The sequence below is a fragment of the Paroedura picta genome, unplaced genomic scaffold (assembly GCF_049243985.1).
Source record: "Paroedura picta isolate Pp20150507F unplaced genomic scaffold, Ppicta_v3.0 Ppicta_v3_sca21, whole genome shotgun sequence".
In the NCBI taxonomy this organism is placed as follows: Eukaryota; Metazoa; Chordata; class Lepidosauria; order Squamata; family Gekkonidae; genus Paroedura; species Paroedura picta.
Genome location: NW_027518618.1, coordinates 387,237 through 411,139, shown reverse-complemented (window position 1 = coordinate 411,139; position 23,903 = coordinate 387,237). Strand labels below are relative to the sequence as shown.

General features: G+C 48.9%; 1 protein-coding gene across 2 annotated transcripts in view; it reads left to right on the top strand.

Annotated features, from left to right (window-relative positions):
• The first annotated feature begins 5,328 nt into the window (after positions 1–5,328).
• Positions 5,329–23,903, top strand: part of RINL (Ras and Rab interactor like) — a 28,928-nt gene continuing 10,353 nt past the window's right edge. Inside the window, exons 1-8 of one of the 2 annotated variants that reach the window (XM_077318521.1) lie at positions 5,329–8,410; positions 8,773–8,902; positions 9,949–10,074; positions 11,461–11,605; positions 12,906–13,017; positions 22,362–22,434; positions 22,750–22,838; positions 23,486–23,827. In XM_077318521.1, coding sequence (XP_077174636.1) covers positions 10,022–10,074; positions 11,461–11,605; positions 12,906–13,017; positions 22,362–22,434; positions 22,750–22,838; positions 23,486–23,827 — 814 coding nt within the window. In that variant the 5' untranslated portion in view covers positions 5,329–8,410; positions 8,773–8,902; positions 9,949–10,021. Of the gene's footprint in view, positions 8,903–9,948; positions 10,075–11,460; positions 11,606–12,905; positions 13,018–22,361; positions 22,435–22,749; positions 22,839–23,485; positions 23,828–23,903 lie in introns of both variants that reach the window. The other variant, XM_077318520.1, reaches the window with a different exon arrangement.

Sequence of the window (23,903 nt, the reverse complement as noted above, 5' to 3'; positions counted from 1 at the left end):
TGTGGAGATGTTTGGAGGGGGGGTAACTTTCAGGTTGAACAGGCAGAAACACCACTGATAAGGCCTTCAGCGTGATCTATGAGCTTACATTGTTATTTCTAATAATAATAGCTGACAGTTCTGGGACTGGTCCTGTATTCTGTGCTCCACGGTGGGATAGTGGGTTCTAATCCCCCCTGGCCAATCCCACCCATGCAGCAACAGCAAATTTCAAATGCCTCACACCGGAGAAGAGATGGATAAGTTGAAGGATTGCAATCTGGATTTCCAGATAGTTAAGTGGATAGGGAATTGGTTAGAGAACCGCACTCAAAGAGTTGTTGTCAATGGTGTTTCATCAGACTGGAGAGAGGTGAGTAGCGGGGTACCTCAGGGCTCGGTGCTCGGCCCGGTACTTTTTAACATATTTATTAATGATCTAGATGAGGGGGTGGAGGGACTACTCATCAAGTTTGCAGATGACACCAAATTGGGAGGACTGGCAAATACTCCGGAAGATAGACAGAGTTCAACGAGATCTGAACACAATGGAAAAATGGGCAAATGAGAACAAGATGCAATTTAATAAAGATAAGTGTAAAGTTCTGCATCTGGGTCAGAAAAATGAAAAGCATGTCTACTGGATGGGGGAGACGCTTCTAGGTAACACTGTGTGTGAATGAGACCTTGGGGTACTTGTGGATTGTAAACTAAACATGAGCAGGCAGTGTGATGCAGCGGTAAAAAAGGCAAATGCCATTTTGGGCTGTATCAACAGGGGCATCACATCAAAATCCCAAGATGTCATAGTCCCATTGTATACGGCACTGGTCAGACCACACCTGGAGTACTGTGTGCAGTTCTGGAGGCCTCACTTCAAGAAGGACGTAGATAAAATTGAAAGGGTACAGAGGAGAGTGATGAAGATGATCTGGGGCCAAGGGACCAAGCCCTATGAAGATAGGTTGAGGGACTTGGGAATGTTCAGCCTGGAGAAAAGGAGATTGAGAGGGGACATGATAGCCCTCTAAGTATTTGAAAGGTTGTCACTTGGAGGAGGGCAGGATGCTGTTTCTGTTGGCGGCAGAGGAGAGGAAACGCAGTAATGGGTTTAAACTTCAAGTACAACGTTATAGGCTAGATATCAGGAAAAAAATTTTCACAGTCAGAGTAGTTCAGCAGTGGAATAGGCTGCCTAAGGAGGTGGTGAGCTCCCCCTCACTGGCAGTCTTCAAACAAAGGTTGGATACACACTTTTCTTGGATGCTTTAGGATGCTTAGGGCTGATCCTGCGTTGAGCAGGGGGTTGGACTAGATGGCCTGTATGGCCCCTTCCAACTCTAGGATTCTATGATTCTATGAGTCCAGCTTGCAGCCAAAGATAAATGTCGTTCTTATGTTTATTTTGGAATTGTGGTGCCGGAAACTTTTGTCTCTGGGCAGATATTTCTGTTGTTGCTGTGGCTGTAAACCTGCCTAGTGCCTTTCAGGTTGTAACTAAGCACCTGAGAATTCTCTACAGTTAACTGGAAGCTGGATTATTGTACTGTTGTTCCTGAAGCAAACTGGGTCTAAAATACTTGAAGAACAGGAAGTGACTTCTGTAGCCGAGTTCTGGGATTCCCCACTTTGGTGCAACTCTCAGGGACATGCTGTGTGAATGTTTACCTTCCTTAAACCAGAACACTTCAGTCCACAGGTAAGAGTTGCTTGACTTTCCTGGTTATTGCTGTGAAAGGTACCCAGGACCTTGACTCGCCAAGCGAAGACAACCAGATCTGGGGGTTAGACATTCCAGCAGGTATGTTGCAGTCATTGTCAAGAAATCTGTATGGATTCTGTTGCTTTCTGTCAGGCAAAAAAACAGAGAGATATGTTTTCCCGTAACAGGATGCTTCCCTCCCACATCGGGGGACGGGAATGGTGGCCTGGGATCACTGTTGGAGCAGTCCACAAACGCCTAGTTTCTTTAAATGAAACAAAGGCTTCTGGGCCAGATGAATTGCATCCAAGAGTACTAAAAGAACTTGCAGATGTCATCTCTGAACCTCTGTCCAGTATTTTTTTTAATATAATTTTATTATTTATTATTATATAAAGCATTTACAGAAAAGTTGAGAAAAAAAAGCGACCAGCTGATATGGTTTGCCATCTCTTTTAACATATTCTCTTGAGAAAGTTGAGGAAAAAAAGCGACCAGCTGATATGGTTTGCCATCTCTTTTACCATATTTTAACATACATATTCAGTTCCCATCACATATTATTCCTAATCTAGAAATTTTTACCATTTTTCTTAGCCAAGTGATTGTTAATACATATGAGAATATGATCTGTTATAAGAATATATTCTGTTATTATCTTAAATGATATAAGGTCAATCCCCTTCATAAATTGGCCCTGACCTAAGAGTTACTACTGCCGTCTTGTTAATACCTATGAAGTATAGTTTGTCATCCTCTTTTAGCATACATATTAACATACATATTCAATTCCCATCACATATTGATCCTGATCTAGGAGTTATTACCATCTTTCTTAGCAGAGTAGTTGTTGATACATATGAGAGTATAATCTATTATAAGGATATATTCTATTATTGTCTTAGATGATATAAAGTCAGTTCCCTTCATATATTGGTCCTGTCCTAAAAGTTACTGCTGCTGTCTTTCCCACCGGAAGCCAGGAGAATACTCCATTGTTCAACTCATCCTTCAGGTGGTCGCAGAAAATGAAATTGTGTTTTTTTCCATAGTAGAGTGTTTCTGATTGTCCTTCTGCCAGGGCCAAAGAAGTCTTACTTGATTCTTGCTTGCAGTCGCCTTTGAGTAGGCTCTGTATACTTTATCAATCTGGATCTCTTCCTCTGGTCGCACAGGAATATCTCCTGATAACTTCCTGGTTGCTGTCACTTTTGAATAGACTCTTTTTATTTTGCTGATCCAAATCACTTCCTGCTCTGAATAGACTTCCAGGTTTTCGGTGCTTTCCTTCCTTGAATCTGTTTTCCCAGGTTCTTCAAAGGTACTTTGGGTTTTTACATCCCTAGCTCTCTCCCCATCCTGTTGATTAACTTCCAAACATTGAATTTTCGTTTGATTTATTATTGGCTGAGCTATATCAGCTGGTCTCTCCAGACCATGGGCTCCGTCCAAAAGCTCCCCCTTAATCCCACGGATTTCCTTTTCCAGCTTATTGACTGCTTTCAGTATCTTTGAGTTCCCTTCGCATAACAAATGGAACATAACAAATCTTTGAGTTCCCTTCGCATAACAAATGGAAAAGCTGTGCCTTAGTTAATTTCTCCATAGTTCCAGGCAGTCACAAATTATAAACAGAAAGTCTCGTGTGTTCTCGCGGGAGCACGGGCAATCCCAAATTATCAGTTTGCCGATCTCCGTATCAAGTCAGCTACCCCCACTGAATTTTTTCCAACAAAACTTCAAAGCTATCTCTTTGTTTGGTTAGTGGGTATAATTAGCTGGGAGTCTCTCACTCGACGAAAGAGGGAATTCACTTGTAAATTGGTTGAGGGGGGGGGGGGAAGAGCTTGTGGGAAAAGAAAGGGAAAAGCCAGAAAGCTTTCAATCCTTACTGTTGTAGACTTTCAGCTTCTGTCAACGCTCCTGTCAATCTGGTAAAAGATGGTCTGGGAAGAATGTAAGGTCAGCTGGTCGTTTCAAGCTTGTAAAGTTGTTTGCGACAAGGACGCCATCGTGACCTTGAGCACAGGCCGCTGTTGATCCGGGGAGCTCGGTCCCCCTACCTCCCCACAGATCTGTAGGACCCTCAGGATGCCGTTCCCGGTTCCTGGGGCGACCGGCGAGCAGATTTGCGTATCTGCTCAGGTCAGCCAGGTGCAGAAGCTCCTGACCCTCGGCATGGCTGAAGAGCTGAACAGAAGTCCAGCTTTTATGGCGCCATCTTCAGTCGACTCCCCTCTGTCCAGTATTTTTTTTTATAATAATTTTATTGTTTATTATTATATAAAGCATTTACAGAGAAGTTGTAAAGAAAAAGCGACCAGTTGATATGGTTTGCCATCTCTTTTAACATAGATATTTAGTTCCCATCACATATTATTCCTAGTCTAGAAGTTTTTACCATTTTTCTTAGCCAAGTGATTGTTAATAAATATGAGAGTATGATCTGTTATAGGAATACATTCTGTTATTATCTTAAATGATATTAGGTCAGTCTCCTTCATAAATTGGCCCTGACCCAAGAATTACTACTGTCGTCTTGTTAATGCCTATAAAATATGGTTTGTCATCCTCTTTTGGCATACATATTAACATACATATTCAATTCCCATCGCATATTAATCCTGATCTAGGAGTTATTACCATCTTTCTTAACAAAGGAGTTGTTGATACATAGGAGGGTATAATCTATTATAAGGATATATTCTATTATTGTCTTAAATAATATAAAGTCAGTTCCCTTCATATATTGGACCTGTCCTAAAGGTTGCTACTGCTATTTTTCTCACAGGAAGCCAGGAGAATACTCCATTGTTCAGCTCATCTTTCAGGTGGTCGCAGAAAATGAAATTGTGTTTTTTTCTATAGTAGAGTGTTTCTGATTGTCCTTCTGTCAGGGCCAAAGAAATCTCTTACTTGATTCTTGCTTGTAATCGCCTTTGAAGGGGCTCTGAATCCTTTGTCAATCTGGATCTCTTCCTCTGGTCGCACAGAAATATCTCCTGATAGCTTCCTAGTTGCTGTCGCTTTTGAATAGACTCTTTTTATTTTGCTGATCCAAGTCATTTCCTGCTCTGAATAGACTTCCAGGTTTTTGGTACTTTCCTTCCGTGAATCTGTTTTCCCAGGTTCTTTAAAGATACTTTGGGTTTTTACATCTCTGGAACTCTCTCCCTCCAGTTGATTAACTTCCAGACATTGAAGTTTCACTTGATTTACTGTTAGCTGAGCTACATCATCAGCTGGTCTCTCTGGACCTTGGGCTCCATCCAAAAGCTCCCCCTTAGTCCCACGAATTTCCTTTTCCAGCTTATTGACTGCTTTCAGTATCTCTGAGTTTCCTTTGCATAACAAATGGAAAAGCTGTGCCTTAGTTAATTCTTCCATAGTTCTAGGCAGTCACAAACTATAAACAGAAAGTCTCGTGAGGTCTCACGGGAGCACGAGCGATCCCAAATTATCAGTTTGTAGATCTCCATATCAAGTCAAATTCCCCCACTGAACTTTCACCCATAAATCTTCAAAGCACTCTCTTTGTTTGGTTAATGGGTATAATTAGCTGGGAGTCTCTCACTAGGCGAAAGAAGGAATTCGCTTGTGAATTGGTTGAGGGGGGGGGAGGGAAGAGCTTGTGGGAGAAGAGAGAGAAAAGCCAGAAAGCTTTCAATTCTTACTGTTGCAAATTCCAGCTTCTATCAGCTTCTGCTCCTGTCGATCTGGTAAATGATGGTCTGGGAAGAATGTAAGGTCAGCTGGTCGTTTCAAGCTTGTAAAGTTATTTGCGACAAAGACGCCATCGTGACCTTGAGCACAAGCCGCTATTAATCCAGGGAGGTCTTCCTATCTCCCAACGGATCTGTAGGACCCTCAGGATGCCGTTCCCGGTTCCTGGGGCGACCGGTGAGCAGATTTGCGTATCTGTTCAGGTCAGCCAGGTGCAGAAGCCCCTGACCCTCGGCATGGCTTAAGAGCTGAACAAAAGTACAGCTTTCTTTATGGCGCCATCTTCAGTTCTCTCTGTCCAGTATTTTTGACACTTCTTGGAGAACAGGTGAGGTGCCAGACGATTGGAGGTGGGCAAATATTGTCCCCATCTTCAAGAAAGGCTAAAAGGAGGATCCAGGTAATTATCAACACGTCAGCTTGACATCTGTAGCTGACAAAATTTTGGAAGAAATAAACACTCGGTCCTTGAGCAGCTGGAACTGAGAGCTATGATTTCTAAGACTCAGCATGGGTTTCGCAAGAACAAGTCATGTCAGACCAATCTTATTTCTTTTTTCGAGAAAGTGACTACCTTGCTGGATCAGGGGAATGCCGCTGACATAGTTTATCTGGATTTCAGTAAAGCTTTTGATAAGGTTTCACATGATATTCTTGTTCACAAGTTGGTAAAAGGCAGTATGGATCCTAATTCTGTCAGGTGGATCAATAACTGGTTGACAAATTGTACCCAGAGAGTACTTGTTAATGGTTCAGCATCTTCTTGGAAAAGAGTGACAAGAGCATTACCCCAAGGATCTGTCCTTGTTCAACATATTTATAAATGATTTGGATGAGGGATTAGAGGAGATACTTATTAAATTTGCAAGAGCCTCTTGTGGCGCAGAGCGGAAAGGCAGCAGTCTGAAAGCTTTGTCCATGAGGCTGGGAGTTCAATCCCAGTAGCCAGCTCAAGGTTGACTCAGCCTTCCATCATTCCAAGGTCAGTAAAATGAGTACCCAGCTTGCTGGGGGGTAAACGGTAATGACTGGGGAAGGCACTGGCAAACCACCCCATATTGAGTCTGCCATGAAAATGCTGGAGGGCGTCACCCCAAGGGTCAGACATGACCCAGTGCTTGCACAGGGGATACCTTTACCTTTTTTAAAATTAAATTTGCAGATGATACTAAAATAGGAGGGGTAGCAAACACTACAGAAGACAGCAACAGAATACAGAATGATCTTGATAAGCTCAAGAAGTGGGCTAAACTGAATAAAATGAAGTTCAGTAGGGACAAATGTAAAGTTCTGCATTTAGGTAGGAAAAACCAAATACACCAATAAAAGACAGGGGAGACTTGTCTTGGCAGTAGCATGTGCGAAAAGGATCTAGGAGTCTTAGTAGGCCGTACATTGAACATGAGTCAGCAGTGTGACTCAATGGCTAAGAAGGCAAACAGGATTTTGGGCTGTATCAAACGGAGTATCGTGGCCAGATCACGGGAGGTGAAGGTACTGCTTTGCTCTGGTTTGGCTTCACTTGGAGTCCTGTGTTCAGTTTTGGGCACCCCAATTGAAGAGGGATGTTGACAAACTGGAGCGTGTCCAGAGGAGGGCAACAAAGATGGTGAGGGTTTTGGAGACCAAGACGTATGAGGAAAGGTTGAGGGAGCTTGGTCTGTTTAGCCTAGAGAGGAGACGACTGAGAGGGGATCTGATAACCATTTTCAAGTATTTAAAAGGGTGCCATATGGAGGATGGAGCAGAATTGTTCTCTCTTGCCCCAGAAGGACAGACCAGAATGAATGGGATGAAATTAATTCAAAAGAAATTCCATCTAAACATCTGGAAGAAGTTCCTGACACTTAGAGCGGTTTCTCAGTGGAACAGGCTTCCTCGGGAGGTGGGGGGTTCTCCATCTTTGGAAATTTTTAAACAGAGTCTAGATAGCCACCTGACAGAGAGGCTGATTCTGTGAAGGCTCAAGGGGATGGCAGGGGACAGTAGATGAGCGATAGGGATGTGAGTGTCCTGCATAGTGCAGGGGGTTGGACTAGATGACCCATGAGGTCCCTTTCAACTCTATGATCCAACGAGTTCTCTCCCTGTTCAAAATATTTTAACAGCAAAACTCGGAAGCTAAGCAAGGTGGGCCCAGATAGTATTTGGATGGGAGACCTCCAGGGAAGTCCAGGTTATGATGCAGGGCAGGCCCTTGAGCTTCTCGTGCCTCAAAAGGCCTATCAGGTTGCTGTCAGTAAGCTGTGACTTGACAGCAACAAAAAAAGAGAAAAATTCAAATGATTAAATTTCTAGAACCACCACTCAGCACAGCTGAGAGTTAGGAGTGAGTTCTCTTCTTTGAATGATAATCGATGCTTATTTGGGGGGTGGGGGGAGTTTACTACCCTTTATTAGATGAGGCATGAAGAAATACAAGCGTCTGAAAATGTACCCTACAGTCAGTATCAAACTAAGTGCTAAAATTATCAAGGTTCCAACTGTTGCTTCATATAATAGTGAGTACTAGAGTCAACCCACATTTCAAGTTTTTGTCTCTCTGCTTTGAGGGATTACCAAGTAAGTCTAAATTACATAGGGCCAGACATCTCGCCTAGACTTCTGCTGAGAGCACTGCCCAGAGAAATCTGGTTTGCTTATCACAACAATACATTATTTATAGAAACAAGATCAGCCTCATCTTCTCTAAGTTTTTTCTATCATCATGTGATTACTATCCAGATAAGTGATGCATTCTTAACGAAATTAGAGATAAAGCCAATGAACATGAGCCAGTTGGCAGGTGCACATGAGTTACTTATGAAATGCCCTCTTTGTTTTTTATTAGTTCATTAATTAAACTAAAGCAATTACATTTTCTGAAGCAAGAAGGGCCAATCTTAACTCTTAAACCTGTATTTGAAAAGCGGTTCATCTAACTTTTCTCCAGCTGTTCCAGTGGAAGATTAAAGTAACCTCAAGCAAATGACTTCTGTGACAGTTGAGCGGAGCGTAAACTCACAGGTAACATGCCTAATCAGCAAGAAAAATGGGGGGAGTATTCAGAACCTCTGCATCCCCCCCCCTCCTTCTCTTTCCCAAACTAAGTGTGAGCTCTTAGGAAGAGATTTCAAAGTTTCTGGCCCGGTTTGAAAAGGTTGTGTTGTGAGACGCTTGTATGGCTCTGGGTGGAATTTTTAGTCTGCCCTTCTAATGGATTCTGCCACAACAGAAGAAGACCAAAAACAGCTGGTCCCTTTGACAAGGTGCATGAGCTTGAACCGAGGGCCAGCCTGCCAGGTGAGCATTTGAGACACCAGGCAGTGTTGGTAACACAGCGTTTCTCTCCTTTTCATTTTCTCTGCATTCTTTTTTCAAAAACCAAGCAGAGACCACGTGAAGGCAGTCGGCGGAGGTGGAAACCACATCCCTGCTGCTGTGTCTCCCAGACCTGCCGTCCTCCATCGCTTCTCGCTTCGTGGTGCAGCTTTGAAGGCCGCCGCCTTCCCCCAAAAGGTAAGACCTGCTTCACACCTTGTGCGCGGACTCTCAGGTTGTACGAGGTGGCCTTGGGGTGGGGTCGACCGGAAACGGCAAACCAGTCTGCGAGTGGGTGTGGGACGTGAACGGCGCAGTCCCCAAGGCACTCTGCCATTTTGGTCCCTGATGGGGTGCCTACACTTCTCCCAGTGGGCAGAGTCAGGCCTTCCTTGGCCAAGGCTCAGCGCCTACCGACAGGCCCACAGTCTTTGGCCACAGCCCTTTCCCCTGCTGTTGTGCATACAGGGGCTGTGGTCCGCCATGTGCCCACTGCCAGAGGAGTCCTTTGATACGATCTACCAACGTAAAGTTGAGGGTCGTACAAGACAAAAGGTGCTACCTGGGAGCCTGGCCGGTTTATCCATGCTACGGGCCCTGTGTTTTTAGGTGCCCCACTCTGTGCCTTTCTCCCCATGGATCAGGGCTGTAGCTTCTCCCCCCCCCCCCTTTTCCTTCTTTAAGGACACTCAGAGTGACACCCCTTTCCACTGTGGAGGGGGCCCTCTGCCCTCAGTCTGGCTGCTCCCACCACAATTGTACTCTGCTAGGGTTCTGTAAATCCTTAAACTGGCTGTGATGCTAATGCCCCCCCCCCAAAAGCCTTAAACCACTGCTCCCTGGGAGTAAGTAACAATTTTTTTGCTCTGGATCAAGTAGCCATGGCATAGTGGCTTCCCTTGCAGAAAGCCCCGGGTTCAGTTCCTGGCAACTACAGTTAAAGAATCTGACAATAGGTGATGTGAAAGACCCCTGCCTGAGACCCCAGAGAGTTGCTGCCAGCCTGTGTAGGCAATACTCCCCAAGGGTCTAATGCAGCATCAGGTAGCTTCAAGCTTCTTCCCTTAATATTAAGGGTGCCCATGGTTATGCAGCCGGGGGGGGGGGAGGAGGGGGATTGTCTGTTTTTCCTCCAAGTCTGGGAACCCAATAAGACTTGGAGGTCCTGCCAAGAGCCCCTCATCCAATGTCTCTGTAAAACCCAGTGACAGTCTAATATTCCATGAGTCATCTTGGTCTTCCAGGAGAAGCAAAGGAGAACCTGGTAATCTCAGGATGTGGGCTTTTTGAAGTTGCGGTGACGGTTCTCTGTGAATCATGTCTGACTCTGTCTCCGGTGACACCAGAGGTCCTGTGGAACATGTGTCTGGGTAAGTTGGCTGCCATTTTGTAAGAGGGAAGGAGCTGATTGGCCACCTCCTTACAGGGGGAGGGCCAGTGGTAAGCATGCTTGCCACCTATTGACATCGGTTGGCAGACAGTTTAGGACTGACCCATAGCTAGTTTTTTTCACAAAAGAGAACTTAATGTACAGATTTAACTTTCTCTAGATGTGGGGACCGTTTGTAGGGTTTGCCAAGGCATCCTTGTAGCACAGTGCTTTCCCTGCTGGTTGGCCAGAATACCTCAATGGAACCCCCATGTTTACAGGCAGTCTTTCTGTGAACAGGAAATGCTCATTCCATCCTTGTGAGCCTGCCAGAACTAACAGTGTTGATTCAGCCAGAGCTATTTGGACATTGAAGGAAGTTTAAAATCAACATAGTAAAACCATAAAATTGCCCTCCTCTCACCCAACTAATCCCCCAACTACCCACACCCAACAAAATATTTTGATGTTGAAGATGGAACAGTGAGCACAGTATTGTGTACAAATGCTGTATGCCGGGGTAAAACTTGGTGCAAGGGGGACTAAAAAGAAAGAATTCCCAATCCAATTTTAACAAGAGGGAAGCCAAATTAAAAATGGGAATTTGGGGGTCGAAGCCACAGAGATGGAGCCTACTGTGACACTTTTGCATTCTTCTAAGGTCAAACTGCAGTCCATGGACTACAATTCCCATGAGCCCCTGCCAGCGAATGCTGGCAAGGGCTCATGGGAATTGTAGTCCATGGGCATCTGGAGGACTGCAGTTTGCCCAGCCCTGTCCTAAGGTTCTTGTCAATACTTACACTTGGGTTTCAGTTCTGTTTCCAGATTTCTGATTGGTTCCAAATTTTTACAACCTAAAACCCTTTTTTGCATTGTTGATTTTATATCGCATCCTTTTGATGGTCTTTCTACAGGGATGGCCAAACTGTGGTTCTCCAGATGTCCATGGACTACAGTTCCCAAGAGCTGGCAGGGGCTCATGGGAATTGTAGTTCACAGACATCTGGAGAGCCACAGTTTGACCACTCCTGACTTACTACGTGTAATTTGCCTGCAGTCCCAATGAGAAAGGCAGACTATACATAACACCGAGAAATAAATATCAAACACTCAAAACCGCTGAGAGGCTGGCATGCCTACCTAGATGGCAAATAGCAGCCAGAAAAGACAGCAGGAAAAATATTATGGAGAGCAGAGCTTGGTGCTGCCTACCTTCCATCCAGCTGCTGCTAAAGGTGTAGAAGGGGAGCTCAGGAAACCAGTTGGCAACCTTATGTTCTGTCTTGGTGACTAGCTGTGAACGAACTAACGCCCTGCCTGGCCAGGGTAGGTGACCCAGTCTTTCTGTTCACTCTTTTCTCTCACTCCCCTCTCCTCGGCGCAGTCCCTCACCCGCTTTAGTCAACGGGGAGTGTGATGGTTCCCTCCTCAGCCTTTGGGACAGGCTCTCCGCAACAAGGGACATTTGGGAGCCCATCGGTACCAACCCACAGCAAGCCACAGAACTGCTCACGGAACAAGGCCCTGGGGTGAGTGACTCACAACGTTTGAAAAGTCTGCGGGCCAGGAGGGCCAGAGCAATCGGCTGTGCTTCCTGAAAGAGATTATTTTGGAGCTGAGGGTGTCCCGTTCCCCCCAAACAGTAGGTTCAGGCTGGACAAAAGGAAACGCTGTTTTACACAGCAAATGATTAAAATGGGGAATTCGCTGCCAGAGGATGCCGTGATGGCCACAGGAAAAGACAGCTTGAAAAGGGGAAGAGAGAGATTTAGGGAAGACTATATCAAGTGGTGCCTGAGGGGAACCTCCACATTCAGAGGCACTAAGCCAGTGCTGAGAGGCAACATCAGCGCAAGACCTCAGCCTCTCTGCCCTGTTGTTTGGTGTAGTGTAGTGTAGAGAGCCAGTTTGGTGTAGTGGTTAGGAGTGCGGACCTAATCTGGCAAGCCGGGTTCGATTCTGCACTCCCCCACATGCAGCCAGCTGGGTGACCTTGGGCTCGCCACGGCACTGATAAAGCTGTTTTGGCCGAGCAGGAATATCTGGGCTCTCTGACTCACCCACCTCACAGGGTGTCTGCTGTGGGGAGAGGAAAGGGAAGGCGACTGTAAGCTGCTTTGAGACTCCTTTGGGTAGAGAAAAGCGGCATATAAGAACCAACTCTTCTTCTTCTTCTTGTTGGTCCTCCAGAAGAACTGGTTGGCCACAGCATGAGACGGGATGCTGAACTAGATGGACCCTCCTTGGTCTGACCCAGCAGAGCACTTTTGATGTTCTTCTGAAGGCCTCGGCCTATATGGACTGATGTTTGCCCTCCAGAGGAACTGGCTGGCCCCTGTGTGATACATGATCTGGACTAGATGGACCTTCACTGCTTTGATCCAGCAAGGCTGTTCTGATATTCTTACGAAGGCCTCAGCTTTTCTGCCCTGTAGCTGGCTGTACAGAGGAACTAGTTGGCCTCTGTGTGAGGTGGGATGCTGGACTGAATGGACCACTAGTCTGACCCAGCAGGGTTCTTCTGTTGTTCTGAGGAGTCTCGCTTCACCATCTCTTGCAGTGCTCTCAGTGGGGAGAGGGGGACTATTGGCAAAATTTTAGTTACTACTTCCTTGGTTTTAGGATCTAGTTTAGCATAACCTGCAAATCTGCTTGACACTTCCATCTGGTTCCTCTTTCCTGCCCAAAGGGGGAAGGAAGTGGGCTCTGAGCATGGACCTGTCTTCATGTCCGTGCCTTCCAGATAAAAATGATTGCTAAACCTGTTTTCTTGCATGCGCGCTCTCTCGCTCACTCTGTGTTCTTCTGGCCCTTTTTTCCTGTAACCAGACTTTCATCGTCACCAGAAACGTGGCTGGAGGTTCCCGGGTCATCTTGATTCGGACGCGGGAAAGTGAGGCCAGCGCTGTCCTCTGCTTCCCTGTTCTAGAAGAGAACTCTGGTAGGTCTTCCTTGGGTGTGCTTTGTACTGTGCAGATGTAAGGAGAGCGTGGGCAGGGAAGAACCACAGCCTTTCCCTTTCTCCCAGCTCCTGCTCCTTGGAGGCAGACTTTTGCCGTGTATGTGGCCGATAGCTGCCCCTTGCTCTGCTCTCCCTGGCTCTTGTACGTGAACTGTGGTGTGTGTGTGTGTGCGTGCTTTTGTTCCTTTTCTCCATATAGTTTGGTTCATGTTCATGTTTGGTTTTGATCTTTTCTTGCTACTGCTTATTTTCCAGTTTTCCCTTTTGAATCTTTTTTTTAACCTTAAAAAAAAATTAACACCCTTTAAAAATCATTGTTTTCCTCCCTCCCCCGCTGACAAGATACCTACAAGTCTTCTTTAATTCAAATTCTATCAAGTCTTCTTTAATTCAAATTATATGCCAGAACAAGTTCTGGTATAACACTCAATTTCCAAAGGGGAAAAAAGATTTCCAGCTTTTACATATCAACGGGAGCGACAATTTGAAACAATTTTGGGCAGGGGATCTATGCGGCATGAGTCTACCAGAGTAAGAAAATTAAGCCACTGAGGAAGATTTTTCCCTTTGAAAAATGTGTTATACCGGAACTCGTTCTGGCATATATTTTGAATAAACAAAGACTTGATTGATTTGTAGCTATTTCATTAGCTTTTTTCTTCTTTCATCATTCGTGGCTTAATTTCTCTTCGCTGTTTTTAACCTTCAGGGGGCAGCTGATCCCCTGGAATTGCAACAGATCTCCAGGTGAGAGATCACTTCACCAGGAGAAAATGGCCACTGCAGAAGGGCATTTCACGCCACCGAAGCCCCTCCCTTCCCCAAACCCCACCCTCTTCAGGCTCTACCCCCCAAATCTCCAGAGATTTCCCAACCCAGAGCTGGGAGTCCTATTTGGAAGGCAGGGTATCCCAGATCTTCCCAGCATGCTCCATTTTGGATCCACTGGACTCTACGTCTCCCTTTTGTCTGCCTTTTGAAACCAGCACCGTCACTCTCCCTGCTTCATTCCATCCCCTCGTTTTCAAGGTGTCTCTCTTCGGTGTGTCTCTCTTCCTGTGTTTCTCTTCGGTGGGTTTGCAACACAGATAAGTTCTCTTTCTCTTTCTAAAGAAAAGGGAAGAGGTTTGGAAGGGCAAAACCAGCTCTTCCCCCCCCCCCCCTCAGTATGGGGCAGAGCGTCTTGCTGGGACAAGGCAGGTCCCCACCGAATGGCTTGGAACTAGGTGCAAATGGGGAGTGATGGCTGAGTTCTGCACTCTACGAGGCGGGTGTTTTCAGGCAAGCTGGAATGGCTTGGAGGGCGACTTCAGGATTTCGTTTATTTTCCCCTGACGCTTATATATTTCTGTAAATGTTTATCACCTTCCACCCCACCCCAGATTTGTGGATTTGAGCATAGAATAGTTTGGAGAACATATCGGTCCGATGAAGCAGCCATTCTATCATTTTATTTTTGTTGTCTCGGGTTTCTATGAAGAGGTGGTTCCTCCCCTCAAAGTCAGAACTTCACAAAAGAACACTAAATATTATAATATCTCCCCCCCCCCCCAAATAAGAGACTTCCCTGATGTTCTTAGGAGGGTCTTGGCCTCTCTGCCCTGTTGCTGGCCCTCCAGAACTGGTTGGCCCCTGTTTGGTGTAGTGGTTAGGAGTGCGGATTTCTAATCTGGCATGCCGGGTTCGATTCTGTGCTCCCCCTCATGCAACCAGCTGGGTGACCTTGGGCTCGCCACAGCACTGTTCTGTTCTGACCGAGCAGGAATACCTGGGCTCTCTCAGCCTCACCTATCTGACAGGGTGTCTGTTGTGGGGAGAGGAAAGGGAAGGTGATTGGAAGCCGCTTTGAGCCTCCTTCGGGTAGAGAAAAGCAGCATATAAGAACCAACTCTTCTTCTTCTGGGTGAGACGGGAGGCTGGACTAGATGAATCCTCCCTGGTCTGACCCAGCAGGGCTCTCCTGATGTTCTTCTTAGAGCCCCCAGAGATGTCTGGGCGTGGATTGCAGGCATGGATTGTGGTGCACATGTGCTAAGACAATGATCCTTGTGGGAGGTGGGCTCTGTCAGTGTGGTTTTGCTCTGTAAAATGTAGGAAACCTACAGGCCCATCCACTTGCAACACATGTGTCCTGCACCTTCCTGTTTTGAATCAGAGAGATGTTCTCCTTCTTCCCTCTGAGTCCTGTCGCCAACCTCCAGTTGGAGGCTGGAGATCCCCCAATACTACCATAGGTCTCTAGGCAACAGATATTAGTTCCCCTGGGGGAAACCATTCTTGGAGGTGCACTGTATAGCATTATAACCCCACTGAAGTCCCATCGGTCTGATTTAATATTCTGATGACTTTCCAGCTGTTGTGTTCCTTTGTCTCTCCTGTGTCTCATTTGTTCTCGAGGCTGCAAGCGATCAAGTGGATAGTTTTGCTCTTGTGCCTTTTTAAAAATTTTAAAAACTGGAATGAGTCCCCCCTCCAACTCAGCCATTTTCCCAGGGGAACATGTTAGATCTGTGAGTCAAGGAACACGGAGGCACTGGAATCATTCAGCTTTTTATTACTGCAAAATCACGGTGCAAACCATACCAAGAAACCCCTGAACAAACCCCCCAATATAAATACGTCGGACACAAGAAGATCTACCCGTTGTCAGACGCACAGGAAACTCACAACAAAACTTCTTCGAAAGAAAAGAGTTTTATTGATTAGCACTATACGCATTGGACTGAAAGTCAAATCTGACCAGAGGCCAGATTTGCCTCAGCTTATCAATACATTTCTCCCGCCCAAAACTTGACAGTTCCCAAGGGGGGGGGTAGGAGAGAAAAGACATATGTGTAACAAAAACAGGATTTCATTCTCCCAGCCTTGAGAGAGGTGACAACAACCCTGTGAGCCCACAACAAGATAAGGTTAACATAACATCACTATTCTATTTTATAGCTTACAAACTACAAGGCCGGGGCAAGCAGGCGCCAGGCCCAATCAAGCAATATAACTGACATGGAGGAACTCAGGCTAATTTATGACAGAGATTCTACAATCCTGACATCCCTCCGCATTAAAACTATCTTCACTCCCCCACCTAGCCGGCATCTACCGGGCGAGGACAATCAGGGAATGCTCGATGGAAAGCCCTGAGAAGGTGGGGTGCCTTCACATTCCCAGCCTCAACCCACTCCTTGTCCCCAGAGGGAAAATCTTTCCAGTCGACCAAATACTGAAGGCGACCCTTATGCAAACGAGAGTCTAAAATTTGGTTGACTTCATAGTGGGTGTCTTTGTCGATGTAAATCGGCACAGGCGTAGCTGGAGGAGGGTGCCATTCATCCGGGACGGGAGCTCTTCGCAGCAGGCTGGAATGAAAAACCGGATGCACATTCCTATAAGTTTTTGGTAAAGCTAGCTCCACAGTTACAGCATTAATTAGTTTAACCACTTTAAATGGCCCCACATATTTTGGGCCAAGCTTCTTGGATTTCTGTTGGCACCTCAAATTCTTTGTGGACAAATAGGCCAGATCTCCCACTTTCCAATCAGGTGCAGGTACCCGTTTCTTATCTGCCTGGGCCTTATAGGCTTGTTTCGCCCCTTTGAGGCTAGCAACTATTTCTGGCCACCCCGCACTGATGGTTGCTGCCCATTTGTTAATGTGCCCATTTGTTAATGCGCTTCGGTGGAGTTGAGTTCCCAGGTGGGTGCTGCCACTAAATCAGTCCCATACACCACCTTGAAGGGGGATACCCCCGTTGAGGCGTGGGCCCCATTGTTGTAGGCAAATTCAGCGAGTGGCAATAAGGTGACCCAATCATCTTGCTGGTGGTTGATGAAACAGCGTAAATATTGCTCCAAGATCTGGTTTACCCTCTCGGTCTGGCCATTCGACTCAGGGTGATAGCCTGAAGTGAGGGCTTGCTCCACGCCTAACAGTCTTAGGAGCTCCCGCCAGAATTTGGCAACGAACTGGGGGCCCCGATCCGTCAGAACCCGTGTCGGGATCCCGTGCAGGCGTACCACGTGGTTTACAAACAATGAAGCCAATTTTGCTGCAGTAGGCAAGCCTGTACAAGGGATAAAATGCGCCTGTTTTGAAAAAGCGTCCACTATCACCCAAATGACGGTTTTCCCTTGACTGGGGGGTAGGTCTGTGATAAAGTCCATAGTAACATCTGTCCATGGACGAGAGGGGGTGGGCTGGGGCTGCAACAACCCTTTCTTCTTTCCCCCGGCAGGTTTTGAGGCGATACAAATGGGGCACCCCTGCACATACTTTTCCACATCCTTGCGCAGAGATGGCCACCAATACTGTCTCCTGACCAGGTGCAGAGTTTTCACAAACCCAAAATGTCCAGCAGTTTTTGCGTCGTGGCAAAGTTTTAAAACCTCTCCCCTGGCTGCCGTCGGGACAAAAAGCCTCTCGCCTTTGAAAAATAGCCCCCCCTTCTCAGTTAGATCGGGGCGGAGGGAGTGAAACTCCGAGTCCTGTGACACCTCCTTCTGGACCCAACCCCCTGGAATGGGCATTCCAGACTTCGTGTGGCTACGCGTCACCGCGGCCATCCCCAGTTGGGCGGGGGTAAACACTGTATCCACCAATGGGTCCCGTTTGCTGTTGTACTGGGGCAGGCGCGACAGGGCGTCTGCCAAAAAGTTCATTTTGCCTGGTAGATGTTTAAGGGAGAAGTTGAAACGAGCGAAAAACTCCGCCCACCTCATCTGTTTTGCCGAAAGCGAGCGGGGCTGCTTGAGCGCCTGGAGGTTTTTGTGATCCGTCCAAACTACGAATGGGACTGTGGACCCCTCTAACCAATGCCTCCAGGTGGAAAGGGCTAATTTTACTGCAGCTGCCTCCTTTTCCCAAATTGCCCAGTTCCTCTCAGCCCCAGAAAATTTCTTTGAAAGATAGGCCAGCGGATGCAATTTCCCATCCTCCCCTTCTTGGAGGATTACGGCCCCCATTGCCACGTCCGAGGAGTCAACTTGCACAGTGAATTGCCTAGTTGGATCAGCATGGGCCAGCACCGGTTCGGACGTGAACAAAAGTTTTAGTCTGTCAAACGCGTCCTGGCATGGGGGAGTCCACAGGAGGGGCGCCCCCGGACGGTTTGCTGTCTTTCCCCCTTGTTTGGTTTTCAACAAGTCAGTGAGAGGCAATGCCACTTTGGCGAAATTGGGGATAAACGTTCTGTAGAAATTAGCGAACCCCAAGAAACTTTGCAATTGCCTCCTAGTACGGGGGGGTTCCCAAGCTAACAGGTCCCGCACCTTGCCCGGGTCCATCTCAATCCCAGCCTGGGAGACCCGGAAGCCCAAAAACTCCACCGCATCCCGGTGGAACTCACATTTTGATAGTTTGGCGAACAATTGGTGCTTCCGCAAGCGGCGGAGCACTTCACGGACCAAGCTAGCATGGCTCTCAACAGTTTCTGAATACACTAAAATATCATCAATGTACACCAACACCCCCTGGTACAATAAATCATGCATAATTTCATTAATCATATTCATGAACACGCCCGGAGCGCCGGCGAGGCCGAACGGCATTACGGTGTACTCAAACTGCCCCAGGGGAGTGTTAAAAGCTGTCAAATATTCGTGCCCCTTTTTTATCCGGACCCGGTAATAGGCCTCCCTCAAATCCAGTTTTGTGAAAATTCGCGCCTTCCCCAAGTGGCCCAATAAGTCCTTTATCAGAGGGAGCGGGTAGGCATTACACGTTGAGACTGCGTTCAACCCACGGTAGTCGGTGCACAAGCGCAGCGAACCGTCTTTCTTTTTCACGAAGAGAACCGGGGCCGCCAAGGAAGAAGTGGCCGGTCTAATAAAGCCCCTCGCCAGGTTCTTATCCAAAAATTCCCTGAGCTCCGCCATTTCCCGCGGACTCATGGAATAAAGTTTGGCTTTGGGGAGGGGTTCCCCTTTCTTCAATTCGATGGCACAGTCAGTTTTACGATGAGGAGGGAGTTGATTGCACTCCGCCTCCGCGAACACATCAGCAAAGTCTCGGTACTCGGGAGGGAGCGCTGCCCCCCCCGGATCCCAACGCGGCCACAACCCCCGTGCGCGGAGGGCCCCGTGGTCGAGCGTGCTGCTCGCAAGCGGGAGAGGTGAACTCCACAGTCCCTTCTTTCCACTTCACTAGGGGATCATGCTCCCTTAGCCAATCCAGCCCCAACACGCAAGGGAACGCAGAGTGAGGGGCTACCAAAGGTTGGATCTGCTCCCAATGTTTTTTTATGTCCAAGTCCATTGGGCGCGTTTTCGCCGTGGCTTCCCCTCCAGGAGCACATTTCCCATCTAGTTGGGTAATTGGCAAGGGTTCCCCCAACGGCACTTTTCCCACCCCCAAAGTCTCGGCCAGTGCCGGGCTCACCAAGGATTGGGTGCACCCCGAGTCCACGATACATCGGACCCCCACCGTTTTCCCAGACTTAGGGTTGGAGAGATTGGCGGGTAGGAGCAGTAAGGGGGAATCACTCACCGCGCGTTTGCCCCTGTTGGCGGCCTGCTGGCGGGGCGCCTTTACAGCAGACCGTCCTCGTTTCCCGACTGCTCGTCAGCTTGATCCTCGTCCTCCAGCCCGCTACCTTCCTCCGAGTCATCCACTGCCGGTACGGCAGCCACTGGCACCAGAAGAGACTTGGCACTTTTCTTCGGAGCAGTCTTCTTGGCGGGCTGGGTTTTCGGCGGGGGGCTGCTCACGGCCCTCGGGGTTGAAACTGCTTTTGATGGGCATTGTGCGAGGAAATGCCCAGCTTGGCCGCAGCCCAAACACAACCCTTTCTCCATGCGCCGGGTACGCTCAGTCGGTTCCAATCTTGCTCTGGGCTTGGCTTTCGCCGGGGTGGAAGTCTTCGCCACGGTTTTACCTGCCAGGACCTGAACCATCGAGGCCCGCTCCAATCAATTCTCCATCTCCCCAGCCAATTGGACCCACCCGTCGACCGTAAGCGGGTCGTCCAAAAGGAGACATTTGTCAGCCAGAGTAGGTGAGAGGCCCCCCACAAACGCAAGCACGCGTTCGGGTTCGGTCCAGTCCGGCACCGAGGACGCCAGCTCCTTAAATTCTCTGGCGTACTCGACCACAGACAATTTTCCCTGCCGGTGAGCTCTGAGTTTCTTCTCCGCTGTCTCCCGTTCAAACGGTTCCACGTACATCTGGCGCATGGCGCGCAGAAAGTGGTTGTAGTTACGGATGGCTTGGGGATGGTAACGGTACAAGTCCAGGAACCATTTGGCAGCCTTGCCCTCCAGGGCTTCCCCCACGAAGCGCACACGCTCGGCATCGTCATGGAAAGTGAAACCCATGTCCATCATGTAGGCCTGGAGATGCACCAGGAACGTAGGGAAGTCTGCGGGGTTCCCCGAAAACTTAGCCTTGAATTTGTAGGTGCTCCGCATTTCCACTCCACGGAGGTGGGGGGGTAGGCGTCCTGGGCCCCAATCCGCCGGTACCGGGGCCGGGCCCAGGGGTCTCGCGTCACGGCCGATGCCTCGTCCTCTCCCCGCCGCCGCTCTGGCTTGCGCTGCCACCCTTGCCGCCTCTGCTGCCCGTGCGGCCGCCGCCGCTTCTCGTGCCGCTGCTGCCGCTGCCGCTTCAGCTCCCGCAACGTTCGCCGCCGCCGCCGCCGCCGCTGCTGCTGCATCCTCTCCTTCCGCGCTGTCCCCTCCGGCTCCATCGCCACCGCCGCCGCCGGCGTCCTCACGCTCCTCGTCTCCGTTGTCCCTTTCCCTCTGCGCTCTCGCCCGAGCCGCCGCCTCCGCCTCGATCTCCAGCTGCGCTCTGGCCCTGGCCGCCGCTTCGGCCTCTGCCGCTGCTTGCGTGTCCGCCATGCCGTGTTCCCGCAGGGCGAGCACACCGCTCGACCTTCGTCCACTGGTGTCGTGCGCACCACCACCGAGCACTTCCCTCAGCAGGCGTTGTGTTCGGCGTTGCTCCTCTGGATCCAACCGACCCGAGAGGTCCTGCAGCCAGTTAGTCACCCTGTCCAGCTTGTACTGCAAGTCCTGTGTCTCACCCACAGGCTCCAGTCCGTAGCTAGGCAGTGCCAGGTGCTCCGGCCACAGTTCATCCCCAGTTGGGCGGTCGTACTTTGACAATCGCCTACGTTGGGTGACGTGTCGTTCCAAAAATTCCTCGGGCCCCGGGGTCGTCCCCGAGACGGCCCGCAGCATGCCCGAGCTGTACGGCCCTGCACCAGCGCCGTCGCCCTGGGAGAGGTCCCAATCCAGGCCCTCTCCTTGATCAGAAAAAGTAGGTCCTTCGCCCTGCATATTGGCAGGTGAAAGGAGTTGTGAGATTTGACTTGATGTCAGACGCACAGGAAACTCACAACAAAACTTCTTCGAAAGAAAAGAGTTTTATTGATTAGCACTATACGCATTGGACTGAAAGTCAAATCTGACCAGAGGCCAGATTTGCCTCAGCTTATCAATACATTTCTCCCGCCCAAAACTTGACAGTTCCCAAGGAGGGGGGTAGGAGAGAAAAGACATATGTGTAACAAAAACAGGATTTCATTCTCCCAGCCTTGAGAGAGGTGACAACAACCCTGTGAGCCCACAACAAGATAAGGTTAACATAACATCACTATTCTATTTTATAGCTTACAAACTACAAGGCCGGGGCAAGCAGGCGCCAGGCCCAATCAAGCAATATAACTGACATGGAGGAACTCAGGCTAATTTATGACAGAGATTCTACAATCCTGACACCCGTGGTTGCAGGTGATTGATTAAAACCTTGATTTAAAGCGATTGGATCCCTGGTGGATCTGGCCACGAGCTGCACATTTGGGGTGCGGAAAACACCTTTTGAATGAACCGGCTCTCCTGCAGGGAGACCAGCCTACCCAAGCCGGTCAGCGGCCTGCAATTACGATCCTGCTTCAAACTCAGCAGGTCCACATGCAGCGCAGAACTGGCCTTAGTCGCAGTAGCTCCAGGAGCACCCTGAGGTCTGGCAGTCACAGCATCCTCCTACGATGAAGATGTCTTGGCCGGGGCTTCCTGGGTGAGAACCGACACTTTTTATGCAAGTCTCAGTTCTAGATTCTGTCCTCCACTTTCCCATGTAGGATATGGCCTCCCCCCCCCCTCTGCCCTGACAAACCCTAAACCAGGGGTAGTCAAACTGCGGCCCTCCAGATGTCCATGGACTACAATTCCCATGAGCCCATGCCAGCAAATGCTGGCAGGGGCTCATGGGAATTGTAGTCCATGGACATCTGGAGGGCCGCAGTTTGACTACCCACTTTGCGGCCGCAGTTGCAGATGATCCCCCAGTCAAACCATTCCTTGTCTTGACGTCTTGCTCTTCCCCGCAGCCGTGTACCTGGAGGGATCTCACCTGCGCTTCCGAGACCTGCTGGAACTGGTCAGCTTTCACATGTGGAGCAGGTGGGTGGCTTCTGGGATGTGGGGGTTCCCTGAAGTCAAACATGGCCAATAGCTATTGGTGGAACTCTTCTCCTTGAATCTGTCCCATCCCATTTATGCCTGTGGCCATCACTACATCCTCTGGCAGCCACCATTCCCATTATGAGTACATTTGGCCTCCGGATTGCTGTAGGGGGGAGGAGGCCATGGGGGTAGGCAGGAATCAAATGCTTTAGCTCCCTTGGCATAAGCAGAGGAGTGGGGCCCCTTCCCCAAAGATCTCAACAGCCCCCCTGGGGCCTTTTTGGTCAACCCGTCTGGGCATTTCTCTTCCAGGGATATCTTGCCTGGTTTGCTAAGGATCCCAGATGCCTTTCAGCTCTCGTGCAAATCTGAATTAGAGGCTCTGTCTGCCTTGGGCCCAGGTGAGTTGGGGGGTGGGTGGGGCTGGAGTATACGGGGTGAGAGACTCATGTTTAATTTTCTTCCCCCTTCTGAACAAACTGTCTTGCTGCTCAGCACCATGGGATACATGAAGCACCCCAGGTTGCATTTCTTTGCTTACTGGTTTTCAGACTTGTTTCAACCAAGCCAGCTCCTGTGGCCCCTACACGCAGGGGTAGTCAACCTGTGGTCCTCCAGATGTTCATGGACTACACTTCCAATGAGCCCCTGCCAGCAAATGCATGGACATCTGGAGGACCACAGATTGACTACCCCTGCACTACAGCATTCTGTCTCGGGGAGTTCCAGGAGCTGATTAACCCACTGTGTAGAGAATGACTTCCTGCTTGTCTGTCCCGGGCCTTTCCTTAGCCCCACCCCCTTTTCTTCAGCCACACCCATTTGGTTAAGTCCCTGCACCTCTAACAAATGCATGGGAGGGGAGATGTTCAGCATGCACATTCCCCCCCTCCCCATCTGTACAATTCTCAGCTGCAAAGCAGCAGGGGTTGAATTTCTGCTTGTTAGGCAGAGGAAACCTTTTCTTTGCAGAAAACAAAATTAAAAAAATGGTAACCACTGTAATGCTTTCTTTCTCCCTCGATTCCTGCATTGCTTCTTTGGGTAGAATTCTGGACCATGCCCCTTAAACCTGGCACTGGGTTGGCATCGACAGAAGAAAGTTCCCAGGGGCCCAACGGAGAGCCCCCTGAATCCAGACAGGCGATCTCCGAGCATGACCCGTTGTGCATCGTCAACCCGCTGTACCTCTCCGTGCATGGCGATGCTTGTTGGCTGAATTCAGCACCAAACCTTTGCCGTGCCAACAGCAGGAGAGGGACCCTACGACTCCGGGATCCGCGGGGCAGCCTGGCTGATTCTGGCCCTGCAGCAGGACCTTGCAAACAGGAAGCTCCGGAAAGCTGGGATCCTCCAGGGTCCCTGGAGGAAGAAAAGGCGAGGGAGAAAGGTAAAAGCTGCAGGAAGAGACTCTGCCTTTGCTAGTGGATGCCGTCAGGAATGTAACTCAGGGGGCCCAGGCTTTT